Source organism: Bubalus kerabau, chromosome 17 (genome assembly GCF_029407905.1).
Source record: "Bubalus kerabau isolate K-KA32 ecotype Philippines breed swamp buffalo chromosome 17, PCC_UOA_SB_1v2, whole genome shotgun sequence".
NCBI classification, from domain to species: Eukaryota; Metazoa; Chordata; class Mammalia; order Artiodactyla; family Bovidae; genus Bubalus; species Bubalus kerabau.
Window position 1 is genome coordinate 27358933 of NC_073640.1, and position 16853 is coordinate 27375785.

The window sequence follows — 16853 nt, forward strand, 5'->3', positions numbered from 1 at the left end:
TTGGATCCCTGGGTCAGGAAGATCCCCTGGAGGAGGAAACAGCAACCCACTCCATTATTCTTGCCTAGAGAATCCCATGGCCAGAGGAGCCTGGCGGGCTACAGTCCATGGGGTCACAAAGAGTCAGACCTGACTAAGTGGTTGAGCCACATGCAGGCTATCATATACCAGAAAATTACTCAGTTTTTATATACCAAAACATGGAAATCTGTTAGTAAAAATCTTAAAATGTGAGAATCTTTGAAGAGGGAATAAGCCTGGAATTGGTAGTCGAAGGGGTTGAGGTATTAGAGGTGGCTCTGTGTTCCTTACCTGTAGGAACTGGCTGTGGCTCTGGGAGCAGACTCTGAGAAGGCTTTGGATGCCAGTAGTTAATTTGAGAAGTGTTCTGGGAACCATGCAGTACTTCCCTGGTGGCTCAGATGGTGAAGAATCTGCCTGCAATGCAGGGGACCTGGGTTCAGTCCCTGGGTTGAGAAGATCCCCTGGGGAAGGCAATGGCTACCCACTCCAGTATTCTTGCCTGGAGAACTCCATAGACATAGGAGCCTGGCGGACTGTAGTCCATGGGATCGTAAAGTTGGACATGACTGAGTGACTAACATTTTCTGGGAACCGTGGGAAGGAGTCTAGGAAACACAGGCAGCAGGTGGGACTGTGAGGCGGGTTAAGGACTTGTTGTCCAGCAGGTCAGCATCGAGGGTGTCTAGAGCTTGGGGCCACTGGAGGCTTCTGGGATCCAGTGCAGAATTCACGTGCCTCCTGAGGGAAGAGGAACCGGGGTGTTTATACACCAGTTCCCATCAGTTGTCGGCAGAGGGCTTCCTTTGAGGAGCGCAGAGTTCCCTCACACAGCCAGAGTGAGTCCTTGGGTGATGAAATACAGAAGCCAGCCAGCCGGCACCGAGGGGACAGGCCTGCAGGGTCCCGAGGTGTCTGCTGTGTCGGCCAGGGTCTCAGCCTGGTTGGTAGGACGTCGAGGTGGATGAGATGACCGTGCAGGGCTTTTCCAGTGTCCTGTCTGTCCTGCTGTTGCGTTTGCTGTTGTCGTGCAGTTACTATTACTGAAAGGGAAATTAAATACTGATAACTCTCGGACTTAGGCCTCGGACTCCTTTGTCGGGTCATTAATCCAGCATTCTCATGTCTTGGATGCCGGGGATTGGTTGAACTCAGCCTGCTGGGGCTGTAGCCCCTCCCCGCCACCCCCAGCCCCACCTGTACCTGTTCCTTGAGTTCAGAGCGGCTCTGCATTGTCTGTGCTGCTGTCTCTCTTTCAGCGGTCAGAGAGCATCAGGCCCGCATTGAACAGCCCCGTGGAAAGGCCAAATGGCGAGCAGGAGGACGGAGAAGCCTCTGTTCAGGTAAGGCCTGTGGCCTAGAGAGCGTGGAGGAGTGGGGTGGGCACCTGGCGGTGGGCTTCGTCCACCTCTGATGTTGGTGTGACAGCGCTCGAGTAGTGAGCAGGCCGTGTGCCAGTCCTGTCTCAGCATGTGAGGCTAACAAACCTCACTGTGCCCGGGTGTGGCCGGAAGCCCAATCCCTGGGGACTGTCCTCAGGACCTGGAGGAGAAAGGGGCCGTGCTCTCCTGGCCGGGCCTGCCACCATGAACCTGAGTGTAGCACTAGGAAGGGTGCGGGGGGCTGGGCCCAGGACTTGGGGTGACCACGCAGGCCCCACTCTCCAGAGCCGAGGTCATCAGGTTATTCTCCCCTACACCTCTCTTGTTGAGCTCAGCATTTGCAGGAACTTCCACACATTTCACAAACAGGAGACCCCCCGGGATGGGGGGAAGCATGGTTATCTTAGGAACCAAATCTGTCTAGATAACCACTCTGGGTGATCTGGGGTGAGTGCCCCCAACCGAAAACAGCTCCCTTGTCCGGGGTGCAGGGCAGAGGTACCTCCACCCCGAGCTCTTCACCGCACAGCCTGGGGGTGCCAGTTCACATTGGTTTTCTGTAATTCTCATTTGCTTATCGATGACCATACATGCTGGAAACTTTCTTAAGGGACTGAAAATCCCCAAGCAACCCTGTCTTTGCATTTCCTTGTGTGTGTGAGATATGTGGGGCTCCCCACACAGGGAAGAGGTCTGAGGACAGCACCGCCTTCCCTCCAGTGGGAGTCAGGGCTCTGGAAGCAGCCGCTTTCACCTCACGTGTCTTTCCCTACAAACAAGAAACACTAAAAACTCCTAAGACTTCTTCAGATCTGTTGCTGAGTTAAAATGTTCATGTCCGAATCTGTAGCTGGGTTGTGCAGTGTTTGTAAAATAGTGTCTGGCTTCTGAAGAAGGGGATCATTGCTTTTCCAGGTTTTGTAGCTGGCTTAGCTCTGATTTAGAGGCTGGGCTTACTGGGTGGCCTTGTGGGTGGGTACAGCACATTCAATTTGTCTTGATTTCCCAACTTTCTTTTCAGAGCGAGCCTGAAGGTTTCTGACTTTTTTTTTTTAATGTAGTGAAAGGAAAGTACTTGTTTCACAAAGAAGCTTGCTATATAACACTTTTGGCTGTTCTCAGGAAATAATAAGTTCTTGGAAAACAGACAGTCATTTAATAAACACCTCGATTTAGCCCAGTTAGCCGATCAGCTCTGCCCATTAATTCGAGGCCTTCCCTCTGCCCAAGCTCAGGCCTGCATGGGTCAGGCTTGGAGGCCTGTGGGGGCCTGCGGGTGGGCTTCCATGCCCTTCCTTCCATCTCTGCCTCCACCTCCACTCATCGGCTCTTCTTCCCAACTCCTCTAGGATCAGACTCAGGAGGGGAGAGGGTTAGGATGGGCCATGTGACCCCAGGGTGGGTGGGTGGGTGTGTTACAGCTGTTATTTTAGAGATCTTTCTGTCCTGTCTAGCACCAGAAACCTTGAGTATTCTTCCTTTGAACTTGGACTGTCTTTCAACAGCCAGCCCTTACTTCATGGGGCCCCCTCACCCCTTCCAGTGGCCCTCTTGGGCAGTCTTTCAGCAGCCTTGGGCTGGATCCTCCCGTAGGATCCATGTCTCCTCCCCAGAGCACACACAGTGGTGCCTTGCGGTTGACGTACCTTAAAGTTGCTCCCATCAAAGCCTTTTTAAAATCTGCTACAAACCAGTTTCTTCCTGTTAGGCTTCTCAGGTGTGTGTTAGTCATCACCAGCCCCCACGTCCCCCAACGTCTAGGGCATGTAAGTCAGGCCCCAGGATTCTCTTGAAGTTCCTCCCTTGCTTATCTGAGAAGCTGGAGAAGCGCTCCCACCCGAAACTCTTAAAAATAGGCCTTTCAGCTGCTTGCTCCTCAACTCTGTCTTTGCCTTGGGCTGATGCTGGCCATCCTGGGTCTGGAAGCACGAGCAACATAGACGGCCCCTAACTGAGCCTGTGGAGGGCCTTGGACACCGCCTGACCTTCACAGCTGCAGCTATAATGGAGAGCCCCATTATCACATCCTGTGACTCAAGCACAGTATCTCATGTCTGTTTTAAAAAAGATACTAAGAATTTACCCTTCTTATCTGCCTAGCTGTTCTCAGAATCAAATGAGGGTATAAAATTTGTGCAGTTTATGTGGTAAGACTTGTTGAAATTTTAAAGCTGTAAGTAGTGGTGAACAGAAAATTCCCAGAACAAATTAGTCGTTAACTTGTGTGTCTTCCGAGAGTACAGTTTCAAGGTGCTTCTGTTTTCCATCTAGTAATCTTTCACTTACTCCCCAATGTTAAACATGCCATGGTGAGTCAGGCCCTGCCCATCAGGAACCCATGTCTGCTGACATGTGTTTGTCGGTCCCTGCCTGGCAGCCTGTCTCCTTTGGGGTCTAGAAGAGCATCACGAGGGGCTCCAGTCAGGTGGGGAACTGGACTGCTCATGGCAACCCCTTGCTTCCTGTGTCCAGACCGAGCGGGTGCCGCTGGACCTCAGTCCTCGGCTGGAGGAGGCACTGGACTTCGGCGAGCTGGAGGCGGAGCCCAGTGAGGGGGAGGACTTTGAGGCCCGGGGCAGCCGCTTCTCCAAGTCGGCAGACGAGAGGCAGCGCATGCTGGTGCAACGCAAGGATGACCTGCTGCAGCAGGCGCGGAGGTGAGCGGAGTCCCGGGGCCTGAAAGCCCTGGCCATAGATGCCGGGTTTGGAGAGCTAGCGCCTGTCACCTACAGTTTCCAATTCCAAGTCTCTGTGGAAAAGCCAGAGGATCTGGTAATACTGGGCCACCCGGTAACCTCTTGCCAGTGCTGCCAGCGTCCCCGATGGGCACTTGCACCAGCCAGAGGATCTGGTAATACTGGGCCACCCGATAGCCTCTGGCCAGCGCTGCCAGCATCCCTGGTGGGCACTTTCACCTACACTCCCATGGTTAGCACTTCTGTGCCAGCGTGGTCTAGACCCTGTATGTTAGCTACTCTCTCATCCTCTTAATTCTAAGAGGGAGCATGGTGATTATCCCCATTAAACAGACTTGAAGCTGAAGAAACCAAGGCCTCGAGGGCCTCATGCCAGCCTGGTGCCCAGCTCCCGAGTCCTCCGTCTTGGCCACTGTGTGCATGGCCAGCCTCGGAGCACCGGCCACATCCCTGCAAGGCCCAGCCCCGGGTGGGGGCAGCCAGAGGGAGAGTGTTCTCTTGACTTGGCAGGCACTCGGTAGTTAAACATTTGGTGACAGGGCTGGGATTTTGTTCCCGTGGGTGGGTTTGGTGCCCAGCGCCAGCCTGGTGAGTAGGGACTTCACGCTGTGTGTGTTAGTTGGGGGGGCGGTGGGGGGGCGGAGGAGAGGGAGGGGCTGAGCAGCCTCCACGGCAGAGACCTTCTGCCCCTCCATTCAGGGTGGGGTGTCTTGTTTACAGGGTGGTGCTGAGTGGCAGCTTCGTGGCCTGACGGGGAAGGGGGAATTACGGAAGCATGTTGTGTGGTTTTGTGTGCCTGCCTTCCAGAGCTCCCTGGGTCCCTCACGTGCACCTTTGGTTTTTGGTAGGCGTTTCTTGAACAGAAGCTCTGAAGATGACTCGGCCTCAGAGAGCTGCCTGCCCTCAGAAGGGACAACCTCTGACCCCGTGACCCTGCGTCGAAGGATGCTGGCCGCTGCGGCCGAGCGGAGACTTCAGAAGCAGCAGGCCTCCTAGCGCTGCCTTGCCTTCCTCGGCTGCCTCCGCCCGAGCCGCGTGCCCGGCCTGCTGAAGAGGCCTGTCCCCAGTTGTGCCCGCTGTGTGAAGAAGCGGGCTTGACTGCATCACCGCTGTATAAAGCATGTGGTCTTTATAGTGTTTGGACAGCTGACAGATTTAATCCTTTTTTGTAATACTTTCTATGTGACATTTCTCTTCCCTTAGAAACACTGCACATTTTAACTCTAGGCATGATCTCTTCTGCATTGACTGGACTTTGGAGGGGTGGGGAGGATCAAGAGGAAGTGGGCAACCAAAGACCTGAAGCAGGCAACGTCCATGACTGCCTTATGCAGAAGTCATAACAGATGCCGGTGTCTTTAGCTCCAAATGTGGCAGGAAGTGTGCGTGCAGCAGATGGGGTTGGAGGCAGGGGGATCCATACAAAGCAGCATGCAGATGGACAGCCAGAGCCTGACTCCACACCACTGGGGAATTTCTGCTGTCCAGCTGCTGTTCTTAGCGAGGAGGCATTCAGAATGTCAGAGTGAGGCCAGAGCTACGGGCTTCTGGACCCCTGGGCCGGCGGGGCATCATGGAAAAACCGTGTTTGGTTCGATACCTGGAGCAGAGCAGGGGAAAGCCCAGGGATGTGGCGTGATGGAGTGACAGTTGTGTCCCAGGACATCCAGGACTTTCCGAGCCCTGTCCAGAGCTGGCTTTACTTCAGTTAATGCTGGTGCTCCTCCATCTATGAGTATGCCCTGCGTGTCCATCCTCTCCTCTCTGTACTTCATTGTCCCCTGCCCACCTGCCCCCAGACATGGGGAAGGTCAGCACTGACAGGGTTAAGCAGCAAGCTTTGGTTCATGGTTTTAATTCCTTGGTGAAGTCAATTAGGCAATGCCAAAGGCTGTGGGTTTGGTCTTTGGGGATGGGCGAGTACTTCTTGGAGGGCTTCATTGAAGAAATAAATGATACCTTTTGTATCTTTCTTCCGTGGAGCCCTTCATTTTTGTAACTGTGTTGGTTAAAAGGTAAGGTGTTGCGTCCACCTGCCTTGGAGCAGACCCAAATCTGAACTTTTTCAAATCCTTGACAAATTCCACTTGAAGGGTTTGAAACACGCAATCATAGCTTACACAGTTCAGTTTTATGTCCTACTGGATTAAGGTGTTTTTTTTTTTTTAATGTTTGAAAGCATAGTTTTATGGTAGTCCTTTTGGGAAGAATCCAGTATTACCTAAAATTGGCAAAGTTAAATGTATTTTACATAACAAAGTTTTTAGGATGTTGAGAAGTAACTGAAAATAGAGCAATGAGTACGTGTTTAGGCTGAGATAATTTATTTCAATAAATCTTTCAAAAGCCTTATCTTAAAATGCTGTTAGTAAATTTCTGTGATTTTTTTTTTCTTTTTAAATTTGTTTTGCTGAGAGCATAGCTATTTGTTTTTACTGTAAAACAACAATAATAATAATAAAAAGCAAACTGTCCTAGTGTGGTGTTGTGTGTGGCTTGGTGCTCAGGCAGTTTTCTTCAGAAGAGCAGAAATTAGGTCGTGTTTTGATTTCGTGTGTTCTGTTTTGGTTGCTGGGTTTTTCTTTATAATTTTGTGTGTGTGTGATGTGCACCTTTAAAGATGACACCAGTTCCAAGTGTTCTTATGTTTCAGATGTGTGAAAAGGGAATGTTTTGGAGTCAATTTTAGAGGGTCCTGAGACAATGGAATACAACAGCATGACAGTGATCACAGGAGAGACATGCCTCTAAAACGAGCCCAAAAGAGAAGTCCTAAATTCACCCTGAGATTTTATACCTGCATAGGAAAGGATTCTGTGCACTTACTGTCTCTTGGCTTCTGTCACTTCTTGGGGATATCTGGGACAGACTAAAGGCAAGGGCAGGATGCTAGGCCAGCCCCCCAGTTCCATGGGGTGGCCCCCCGCCCCCAGCCCCTTGGCTGTGCCAGCTTCTCCAGCATGCTCGCTGTGGAGGCCAGGCAGCTGGTTCAGGTTTGTAAGCAGAGGGCGTTTGGGTGCTCTGTGAATGGTGGTGGAGGTGCCCTTGCCCTCTCTGGGCTCTTCTGGAAGTGGTCTCCCTCACTCCCTTCATTTTCTTTTGACCCTTTTGACATCTTGGGTTCCCAGTTTGGTTTTTTCCCCCTCTAATTTTGAGGCTTTGATGTACCATAGAGATCCATGATCTTCGTGGATATTTTAGTTCTGTTGATGTGAATTCTGGGTGTGCAGGTGGCCGCATGGACCTGGCTTCCCACTTGAGCTGGGTAGACGTGTGCTCTTTGATCTTTGGCCAGCAGATTTGGTCCTCTCTGGTAAAGCTGAGAGCTCTGTGGAGCAGGGCCTCGCATGCACAAGGAGCCCTGGCCCTGCTGCCCAGCTAGGTCAAGGGACAACTCAGCCTGCCTGCCTCTGGACACCTTCATCTCCCGTCTCCTCACCCCTTCTTTTTCTTAGGAGTGGTTCTGAACCTGACTGCACATTAGAGTCACTTGGGGAGCATCTGGAAACCATGACGCATAGGCTCCACCCCCACATGTCTTGTTCTAATAATTGAATTGGTCTTTCCCTGCACGCTTTCATAGCAAAATGCTTCTGGATTCCATTTTAAGTAAGGGCAAAAAAACGTCTGTTGTTTTTAGCTACAGAATTCACAAGCAAATTGGGCAAGGACCCTGTTACCCTATGGCTCCTTTTTTGAGAAATTCAGGTGATGCCACGTGTAGAAATCATGGTATCCTTCAGCCTTTCATCTGTAACTCACCCCCCACCCCCCCAGACCAGTGTCCTGAAGTCAAGCTTCTCAGTCAAGTCCTGAGAGCGCAGGGTTCCCATCAACTGAGATGGTGCGCCTCCTTCTGCAGATAAGTTGTGTTGAGGGAAGCTGGTGGGAAAAGCCCTGGGGGAGGGCCGGGCCTGGCTGGCTCACCAGCAGGCTTGTCCTGGCTCAGGAGCTCCTGGATCCATTCTTTGTAACAGAAGGGGACTAGCCTCATTACTCCACGATCTCTGCAGCAGTCAGTATCAGCCCCTACCCTCCATCCTCACCAGATTTAAAAGGCCACTGGCAGTGCCAGGGAGAGGCCTTCCTGGGCTGCTGGTGTGTGGAGGATTCTGCTTAACTGACCTCACCTAGCCCCTGCCATCTCCTGGGTGGAGCGCTTGACTGCTTGGCTACTAAGTGAGCCAAGGACATGACACAAGGATTTTGCTGAGCTGTGTTCCCTCCAGGTCCCAGCCTCAACTGACTTGCAGTTTAATTGCAGCAGAAACGTGGCAACCCAGAGGAATCGAGAACCGACTCCGTGCGCCAGGCTGTGCTGGTCTCAGTCATCCCGTGTGTTAGGCCTGCTGGGGACTGCTGGCATCCAGGTACAACAGGGGAGGCTTTTCAAGACGTCCGACTGAGTGTGATGACCCTTTGGGTGCAGAGGGCTGGGGCAGTTTGGCCTCATCCTTGGGACCACCCATTATGCTGTGGTGGAGCCCCGGGGTACAGGATCACATATTAGGAGACTTGGGATTACCTGCCCTTCCAATGAGGGGGTGCTGGATCAGGAGGAAGGGGGCACTGAAGGCTCGAGTGGCCCATTCCTCTACCTGCCCTGCTCCCAGGTAGCTGCGCTCAGCCGGTTCCCCCTTGATGGCAACACTGGCACAGGCGTGGGGAAGGTCCAGGATGAAGGGTACTTAATCTGGCACTCACAACCCTACGCGCCAGCCTCCCAGTCAAGTCCCTCCTTCCCTTTCCTGTCAGAATGAAGCCCGAGGGTGAGACTCAGGAATACAGACAAACATTCTCTTTATTGAGCTACACATGAATTTTCCATTAGTCAGAGAAGTAGACTGGCAGTGTGTAAGATATCACAGAAACCTCACCGATTGGGAATAGAAAGGCTTAGAAAGACCCGTGGGCTTTTTTTTTTCTTTTTTTTCCTTTTTTTTTTTTTTCCAAGTTTTTTTTTTTTTTTTTCTGCATTTTAAATTTTTTGTGTTTTGTCTTTTTGCCTCTTTATCTGAAATGGCTGTGACTGGTCTTCTTCAGCAAATATTGTCTTAAAAGTGAACCGTGAAGAGGTTTGGGGTTTGGATACTAGTCAAAGTAGAAATGACATTGGACTGATCATGAGAACTGTGGCTTTCATGTAAACATTACATTCCATCTTTTTTTTTTTTAATTTTTTTTGTGTTTTTTTCCATCTTGTGGTATTTAAAAATTTTTGTTTTTTATCTGCAGCACAAACATCCCCACATGAGAAAGAGCGAACACAGGTCACTGAAACAAAGGAAAAGGTGGAGGGGTGTGCGCACGTGCGCGCGCGTGCACACACACACACACACACACACACACACACACACACGGAGCATCCATCTGAGAGACAGAGAAGCGAACATGTCAGCAGGAAAAACCACAACCCGGTTCCCAAAGACTACGACAGCTGATCTGGTGTGTAATGCATAGTGCTCATCAGGACAAAAAGAAAACCAAAACCTAAAACAACTAAAACTAAAAAATGATAAAGGGACTCTGTAGGAAGGGAGTGAGGGGAAAACTGTTTTCTACTGGGTTCTATTTATGTATATGTTCTGTCTCCTTTGGGGGCGGCTACTGGCCAGTGAGAGCTGTGCTTTATCTGTACAGACCCCGAGTGAGCATGTGGTCTGAGTGGCTCGGGGCTGGGCAGCGGGGAGCTGTGGGCGTGGAGGCTGCACTGGGAAAGCAGGGCCTGAGCACACGCCCGGGAACCAGCGCCCAGGTGTGGACAGGCGGCACCTCTGCAGGTGGGTGGGGTGGGCAAGGCTGCAGGCATGTGTTTATTTCACAAAGGAAAAAAAAAAAGATGGATGAGATGGTGAGTTTTCCTTTATCCTCTTTTTTTTTTTAACACTACAAAGCACGTGAGAAATGTTCTTCCTTTCCTTTCAAATTCTAAATGTAAAGACTCAAACTAAAGCCGGATTCTACAGCATTCTAGAGAAGTACACAGCCGTCAGTCACTCTGGGTTGTAGGTTAGACAGGGGGCTTGATACAGAAAGGCTGTGTGTCTTAACAAAGGCCAAAAGGTCATGCTACCAGGAGATCGTCAACAGCAAAGAGTCCGTGAAGCAGTCTGTAGAGAGAGAGACAAGGGGTCCAGTCGGACCATTTTCCTTGATTTAGAACACCAACCAACCGACCGACCGAAAAACCCTCCAGCGTGTTTAATGACGTGGGGGTGGGTGCAGGATGGGGCAGCATTGCAGGGGATCCGGAACCCAAGGGAAGCCTTGCCCAGGCCCCCCTGGGAGGCTCAGCCCAGGGACCCTGCCCCAGCCCTCTTGGAGGGGGAGCCTGAGAAGCTGCTTCAGCTCTGCAGCTGACCCTGTGCTGTGACGGCCCCTCCGCTCAGCTGCATGTGGGAAGCAGACCAAGTCTCCCTTTTCTCTGACTCTTGCCTTGTTAACATGAATAAAGAAAACTCAGGAGACAGTGGATTGATCGGAGCAATGATTCTTCTAAATTCCTGAAGTTAACAACCTCCGCCACCCAAAAGAGAAGCATCCTAAAGTTTTCTCTTGTTGCAAAGTATGGGGCAGGGAGACATTTGGGGTGCGGGCCATTTTTTAAAAAAACAGTTTTGGAATTCACACAAGTGCAGGACAGAACCAAGAGCACACAGCCTGAGCAGGTGGAAGCAGAGAAAAGGCTGGACTGAGGCCAGGGCTTTCCTTGCCCTCCCCCTGCTCACAGAAATGGGTGGGTCTCAGAGTGTGAAAGCATGTGGCTGTTCTTAAAAGGACGGACTCCCAAATCAGGACTTGTATCGCAGTGCGTGTCTGTGTGTGTGTACTCGCCTAAGTGCACGCTCAGGTGCTGTCCCAGGAAATTGATGAGCAATGGAATGGTGGTCAGTTCTGTCTGAAGCTCTTTCTAGTACAGACTAAAAAAACTTTAATATATATTTGTCTATATATATAAGGTTTGTTATGCCTTTTTAGAATTTGTTTACCAACTTGCATTTGTTAGTGGGGAGGGGTGGGGTGTGTGTGTATGTGTGCAAGCTTTTCTGTGAGTGCTGGAATCATTACCAAATAGGTTGCTATACAGGACAAGAGGTCAGTACAAGCCGCAGCCCCGGAGGTTGTTGGCAATGATGATGTCGGTGACGGCGTCGAATACCACCTGGATATTATTCGTGTCTGTGGCACAAGTCATGTGACAATAAATTTCTTTGTTGGGTGAGCGGTTTTTGCTTTCAAATTGTGCTTGGATGTAGGCGGCGGCATCTTCATAGGTGTTGGAGCCTGTAAGGAGACACAGCAGGGGATGGGGGGAGGGCCTGGTGAGAGCGGGCTTGGGGGTGGGTGGGCTGGAGACTCAGCCGTGACCTTCTCCAGGAGGCTGCCTGGGGCCCTCCTCCAAGGCAGAGTCGCAGCTCACGTTAAAAACCACACACAGCTGAGCGATTGCCTGGCTTTCCCAGGTCTTTCCCTCTGTGTTCACAAGCGGTCCCCCCACGGGCCCTGGGCAGACAGTGGCCACAGGCTAGCCCTCCGCCCTCTAGAGGAGCACCCTGAGGCCTGTGGGTCTGCCCTTCACAGCACTCAGCCCAGGTCCAAACCAGTCCTGCTGCTCCTGCTGCAGCTGTTCTGGGTGGGGTGGGGGCTCTGGGCGTGCAGGGCGCTATGCCTACACTTTCCTCAATGCTTCCTCCACCGGTAGGGCAGGGACTGTCTTTAAGCAGTCCCCATGTTTAAAGTGAGTGATCAGGACGGGGGCATGGGTACCCTCCATTCCCAGGTGGGAAGTTTGAAGGGCTGGTGGTGTTATAATACTAACTGGGGCCCCACTGGCCTCCCAATTCCTTGGAAGTCCTGGCCAGGGTCTGGTGGGGGTATCTGGATGACGTAAGGGCAGTTTGCCCACGAGCTGCAACCCAAGCCCCATGTCTCTATTCTGTAGTTTTCTATCAATGTTAAAAAAAAAACATAGACCAACCCAGAACTGCCTAAAAGCCTGTCCAAGTATAGTTGCCCCATTTTCTTCAGTGCCCCTAGGAGCTGGCCAGCATGGAAAGGATACAGTCTGACGTTAAGGGTGGGCGGCTACACCTCCTCCACCCGCCTTCAGCTGCTCTAGTCTCCAGTGAGTCACAGGGGGATCTGCGGCTTGGGCGCTGGCAAGTGTCTGCAGCCAGATAATTAAATGTGAGGGGTCAGGGCTAAGGGGTGGGGACACCCCTGGGTGGGGGTCAGGACGGAGACCAGCTCCAGACAGCCCACAGGGCAGAGAGCCTCAACTCCACCGCTGGCTGGCCACCAGTGAAGCATTAAGTTGGGGGCAGCTCAGGGACTAGACACAGCCCCAGGGAGGACCCCACCAAGGGCCCTCACGTGCAGAGGGGGCCAAGATGGCACCCGTCAAGGTGAAAAGTGCCCAGGAGTGACTCTGAGGGTGCCCGTTCCTCCCTTCTCAGCGTCCACTGAGTCCGTGCCCTTACACAGCCCAACGATCCCTCAGAGCTCCCGAGACATATCCCGACACCAGCTGGTTTCGTCCCCACAGGCCTAGGCACCCCCAGGGGCCACCTCATTGACCATCTGTCACCCGTCATGTTCTCCGAACTCAAGCTGGATCCCTCTGGAGATCCTGAAGCACTCAAGTGTTTCCCAGAGTCAGACTGACTTCACCTGGGCCCGCCCAGAGCCCCACACAACCCGGCAATGACCCTGACCACTCCTCGGGCCGTGTCCTGAATTGGGCTCCAGGGGCACCAGGTCCCTGGGGACAAGGAAGAGCCCTCGGAGGTGGCACTGGCTTGAGAGGGCCTGCTGAGCCCCATCTAGTGACCACAACTTTCTGAAGACCCAAGTGGTCCTGAAGGTCCTCGCTGGGGCTGGGAGAGGTGGCTGCCAAGAGGGGCTAAGGCCTGGCTCACCCCACCCTGGCCCCGCCCCGTGCCCTCCTGGACTCGCCCCGCCCGCAGAGGGCACCTCAAACACGGCCAGTCCCGCCATTCATGGTGTCCATCCTCTGGATGGTACTGAGGTGCTGACGGCAGGCGTGGGGCAGGCCTGGCACTGGGTGCCATCCTCTCCATTCCTCCCCGCGCTCCCCCCAAGCGGTGGGGGTTTCTGTCTACTGTGGGGCCCTGATGACACACACAGGAGATTAACCTGCCCCAGGTTGTGGTCTGGCTCCAGAGGCTGCTTCAGCCTCCCTACAGCCTGCGGAGGGCGGGTAGCCGGCAGGTTCACACAGGGAGACAGGCAGTGCTCAGAACAGTGCACCCTCCTCCACACCCAAGGGTGAGGGCGGACTCGCCCCAGTAATGGAGGAGGTTGGCGGGGGCTGGGGGCAGCATCCACTGCTCCTGGAATCGGGCTGGATTTGAGGACCCACGTCACCCTGGGAGCTGAGCCTCCACCCTGGGGCTGGCAGGGAGAGGGTTCCCGACTGAGCCCCCAGAGACACATCCTCTGCTGCCACCCGAGGAGCCTCTAGAAGCTTGCCAGTCCTCAGGGTGACAAAGGCTGGGCTCTGGCCTCCCATCAGTGCTGCTCCAGCCTTTAAGCAGCAGCTCAGAGCTGGGCCACCCTACACAGCCAGCCTCCATCAGCCGCCAGAGACAGCCTTATCATGGGGGTGTGTGACACACTCCCCTGGAGCCAGCTGGGAAGGAAAAGCCCCCGAGAAGGCGTGGAAGGGAGGCAGACAGGCGGGGCGGGAGGAGGCCTGTAGAGTCGGGGTGGTTTGATTGGGGAAAAGCCCAGGATGGAGGGAGAGCAGGAGAGGGTAGGTGGGATGCTGGTGGAGGTGGGGACAGGGCTGAGGCGGCCCAGGCCCTGCTCCTCAGGCACACGTGCACCCTCTCTAGTGCAGGCAAATGGGCTGTGTGGCCCAGCAGAGGCCCAGGGCAGGAGTTAAGAAGGGGTGCTGGGGAGATGGGAGGCCAGGACGAAAGCAGAGGGGGAATCGGGGGCGGTCCGGCCTCCCGATCCTGCCATGTCCCTCCAAGTCACTGGTCTCAACATGCATGCATCGTGAGGGTTCATTTCCCACCACGCCCAGGGTGGCACCCTCGCCTCTTCTAGCCCCGCCCCACCTGCCAGATGCCCGGGGGACGTGGGTCCCTGGCAGGCCCACGTGGCACCCACCTGTGTACTCGGGAAAGCAGATGGTCAGAGGCGACTTCTTGATCTTCTCCCCAAAGAGATCTTTCTTGTTGAGGAAGAGAATGATGGAGGTATCGATGAAGAACTTGTTGTTACAGATGGAGTCGAAGAGCATGAGAGACTCGTGCATGCGGTTCTGCAGCCCCAGGCGGGGAGGGGGAGAGAGCCAGACAGACAGCGAAAGGGACAGACAGGGAGACAGGGAAAGAGAAGACGACAGTTAGGCAAGAAAGGGAGGATCGGGGCTACCTGGCAGCTCAGGAGGGGCTGCTGGGCCCCCACGGCTCCTTGGAAGGCTGACAGGTAGAGCGTCCCGCACAGCACGGCGCTTCTTGTCCAGTGTTCAGAGCAACCCATACCCCCGTCTCGGGGCCGGTGGCAGAGAGAGGACTAGGAACCAACCAGGGCTCCCTGGGAGAGGCTGTGGACAGGGAGACCAACCCTCCCCTCTGCAGAGTCCGAAGCCACGAGAGGGTCTCCCTGCATCTGTGTGTGCATGTATGTGTGGCCTCCAGGTGGGTCTGTGTGTGTGCATGCGTGTATTTGTATGTGCATGTGTGTGGTCTCCAGGCATGTGTGTGTTGGGGGGATTGCTGGACAAGAGCGTGAGATCTGTGCTCTGGCCTTCCGGTCCACACCTTTCCTGCTGGGCCTAACCTGTGGGTGGGGGTGTCCTCCAGGAGTGGAGAGGGGCTCTAGGCCCCTCCTGTGGTCTGCGGGTCACGCCAGGTTCCTGCCAGCATCCTCCGGGGACTGGGGAGATGCTACTGCCCAGGCTGCCTGCAGGCATGCCTGGGGGATGGCTGCACTCCCTCGGGCTGGGTCAAACTCAACCACAGGTTGGGTCACGAGAGCTGAAAACCGTGCAGAACTGCTTTGCACACAGGAGTTTGTTTAGCAAATGAACCAAAAGGATGTGCACTCCCAATCAAGCAGGACCCTGGGGACAGCCTTCTGCCCTGGGCAAGGACGGCCTTATTCTAACCTGTTTCTCGGCAGCCCCTTCTCTATGAACTAACCCATTTATGCACGGGAAGGTGGCTCGCTCGTGAACTACTTCTCCAGGGGAAGGGGGATCCCTGTCTGATCCGCAAGCCCAGCTCCGTGGGTCTGCAGCTCAAACCCAGGAGTAATTCCTGGCTGCATGCTCCCTCTGAAGTAAGACGACTGAAGCAAATGACCGGAGAGCAGAGCAGTGGTGTGGGCGTCCCTGGGTGTTATCCCCGGAGATAGACGAGCAGGCAGTGGAGCTGAGTGGGCTGCTTGAATGTGAAGTGACCACCACCTGTCACCAAGTCCCACTCTGCCAGCTCTTCCCTGCCTCGTGTCATTTAACCCCATTAATCCTCAGGGGACACAGAGGTGACAGGGCTGGGACTGGGAAGGACAGAGACATGCCCCCAACTCTGGGCCAGACCACAGCTTCTGCAACACAATGGGTCTCTCTGGCCAGTGTGAGTAGCCTGTGGGCTCCAGGATAAATGATCAGAATAAACGGCCGGCCCTGTGTGTCTTTGGTCATCTCTTGCATGGCTGGGTTGTTATCCTGGTGACCTGGAAGGGGTATTGGCACCAAACCCTTGTTCTTACAGCCAAAGCCAGTTGGTGGAGGGGGCAGTCTCGGGTCTCAGCTGCCCCTCAGGGGGCCCCTAGGCAACGGTTTTACTGCAGCCTCTGGGACCCACCACACAAATCCAGCAGACTCCTATGGTCTTACTACCCTCCTGGCCTCAACCAGTCCATTTCATTCTCAATCCCCCACCCGGTTTCTGCCGGTCGGTCACTGCACAGTCACACTCGAGTGGAGAAAACGTGTGATATTCCACCTGGCGCCATTTCAGTGGAGCCTGTTCAGAAGGGGGCAGGCGGAGGTTTCCTGGGAGGTCAAGCGGATGCTGCGCGGGGCCAGGGCTGGGAACACCCAGGGTCCCCGGACCACCAGGGAAGCAGAGCAGAGCCGCTCCAAGCCAAGGATTCAACAGGAAACGCCTCCCCACCACACAGCAGCACCTCAGCCTACAGCTGCTCAATCACAAGCTGGAAGCCCACGGCCAGAGGCAAGGTCCCACCTCGCTGCCCAACTAGCTCAACTTGATCTATAGACGTGGCGGGGGGACATGTTGGGGACACATGCCCATGGCACTCCCAGGAACAGAAGAGGCCACCAGGGAGACCTGAGCTAAGAGTGGGGACTCGGAGCATAAGGCACATGGGCTGGGCTGAAAGGTCTGGAGGCCTCCAAGCATTGGTCCAAAGGAACCAGCTTCAGGCCAGCTCCCGGCTTCAAGTCCCACTCGGCTAAGGCTTGGCCTCTCCCCGCTCCGGGGCTGCAGAGCGGGCGCTCTTCCCGCTCACACCAGCGGGGTCTGTGTGCAGCCCTCTGTGGGGCTGCAGGAATGACCAGCACAGGCTCCTGCTTGCAGACAGCACACAGTCTAGTCGCGGAGAGAAAGTGCACACACGTGAAGAGGTCCCGGTTCCGAGCGAGCGAGGGAGCGAGCGGTACAGAGCAGGAGAGGGGCCCGCAGGCAGTAAGGCTCCCCAGTCAGACCTGGGGAGTGAGCCTGGACGGAGGGAGATGCAGGGATGGTGGTGGGGA

At 54.3% G+C, this 16853-nt stretch overlaps 2 protein-coding genes across 4 annotated transcripts in view; one reads left to right on the forward strand and one right to left on the reverse strand.

Moving 5' to 3' along the window:
- The window catches only part of AMFR (autocrine motility factor receptor), a 45658-nt gene extending 39084 nt beyond the window's left edge, over nt 1–6574 (forward strand). For both annotated transcript variants that reach the window (XM_055551271.1, XM_055551270.1), the window contains exons 12-14: nt 1281–1364; nt 3876–4060; nt 4948–6574. In XM_055551271.1, coding sequence (XP_055407246.1) covers nt 1281–1364; nt 3876–4060; nt 4948–5095 — 417 coding nt within the window. In that variant the 3' untranslated portion in view covers nt 5096–6574. The remainder of the gene's footprint in view (nt 1–1280; nt 1365–3875; nt 4061–4947) is intronic.
- Nucleotides 6575–8880: 2306 nt separating this feature from the next.
- The window catches only part of GNAO1 (G protein subunit alpha o1), a 180294-nt gene continuing 172321 nt past the window's right edge, over nt 8881–16853 (reverse strand). The window contains exons 7-9 of one of the 2 annotated variants that reach the window (XM_055551320.1): nt 14237–14390; nt 11168–11383; nt 8881–10209 (exon numbers count right to left, since the gene is read on the reverse strand). In XM_055551320.1, coding sequence (XP_055407295.1) covers nt 11196–11383; nt 14237–14390 — 342 coding nt within the window. In that variant the 3' untranslated portion in view covers nt 8881–10209; nt 11168–11195. Of the gene's footprint in view, nt 10210–10834; nt 11384–14236; nt 14391–16853 lie in introns of those variants that run through there. The other variant, XM_055551319.1, reaches the window with a different exon arrangement.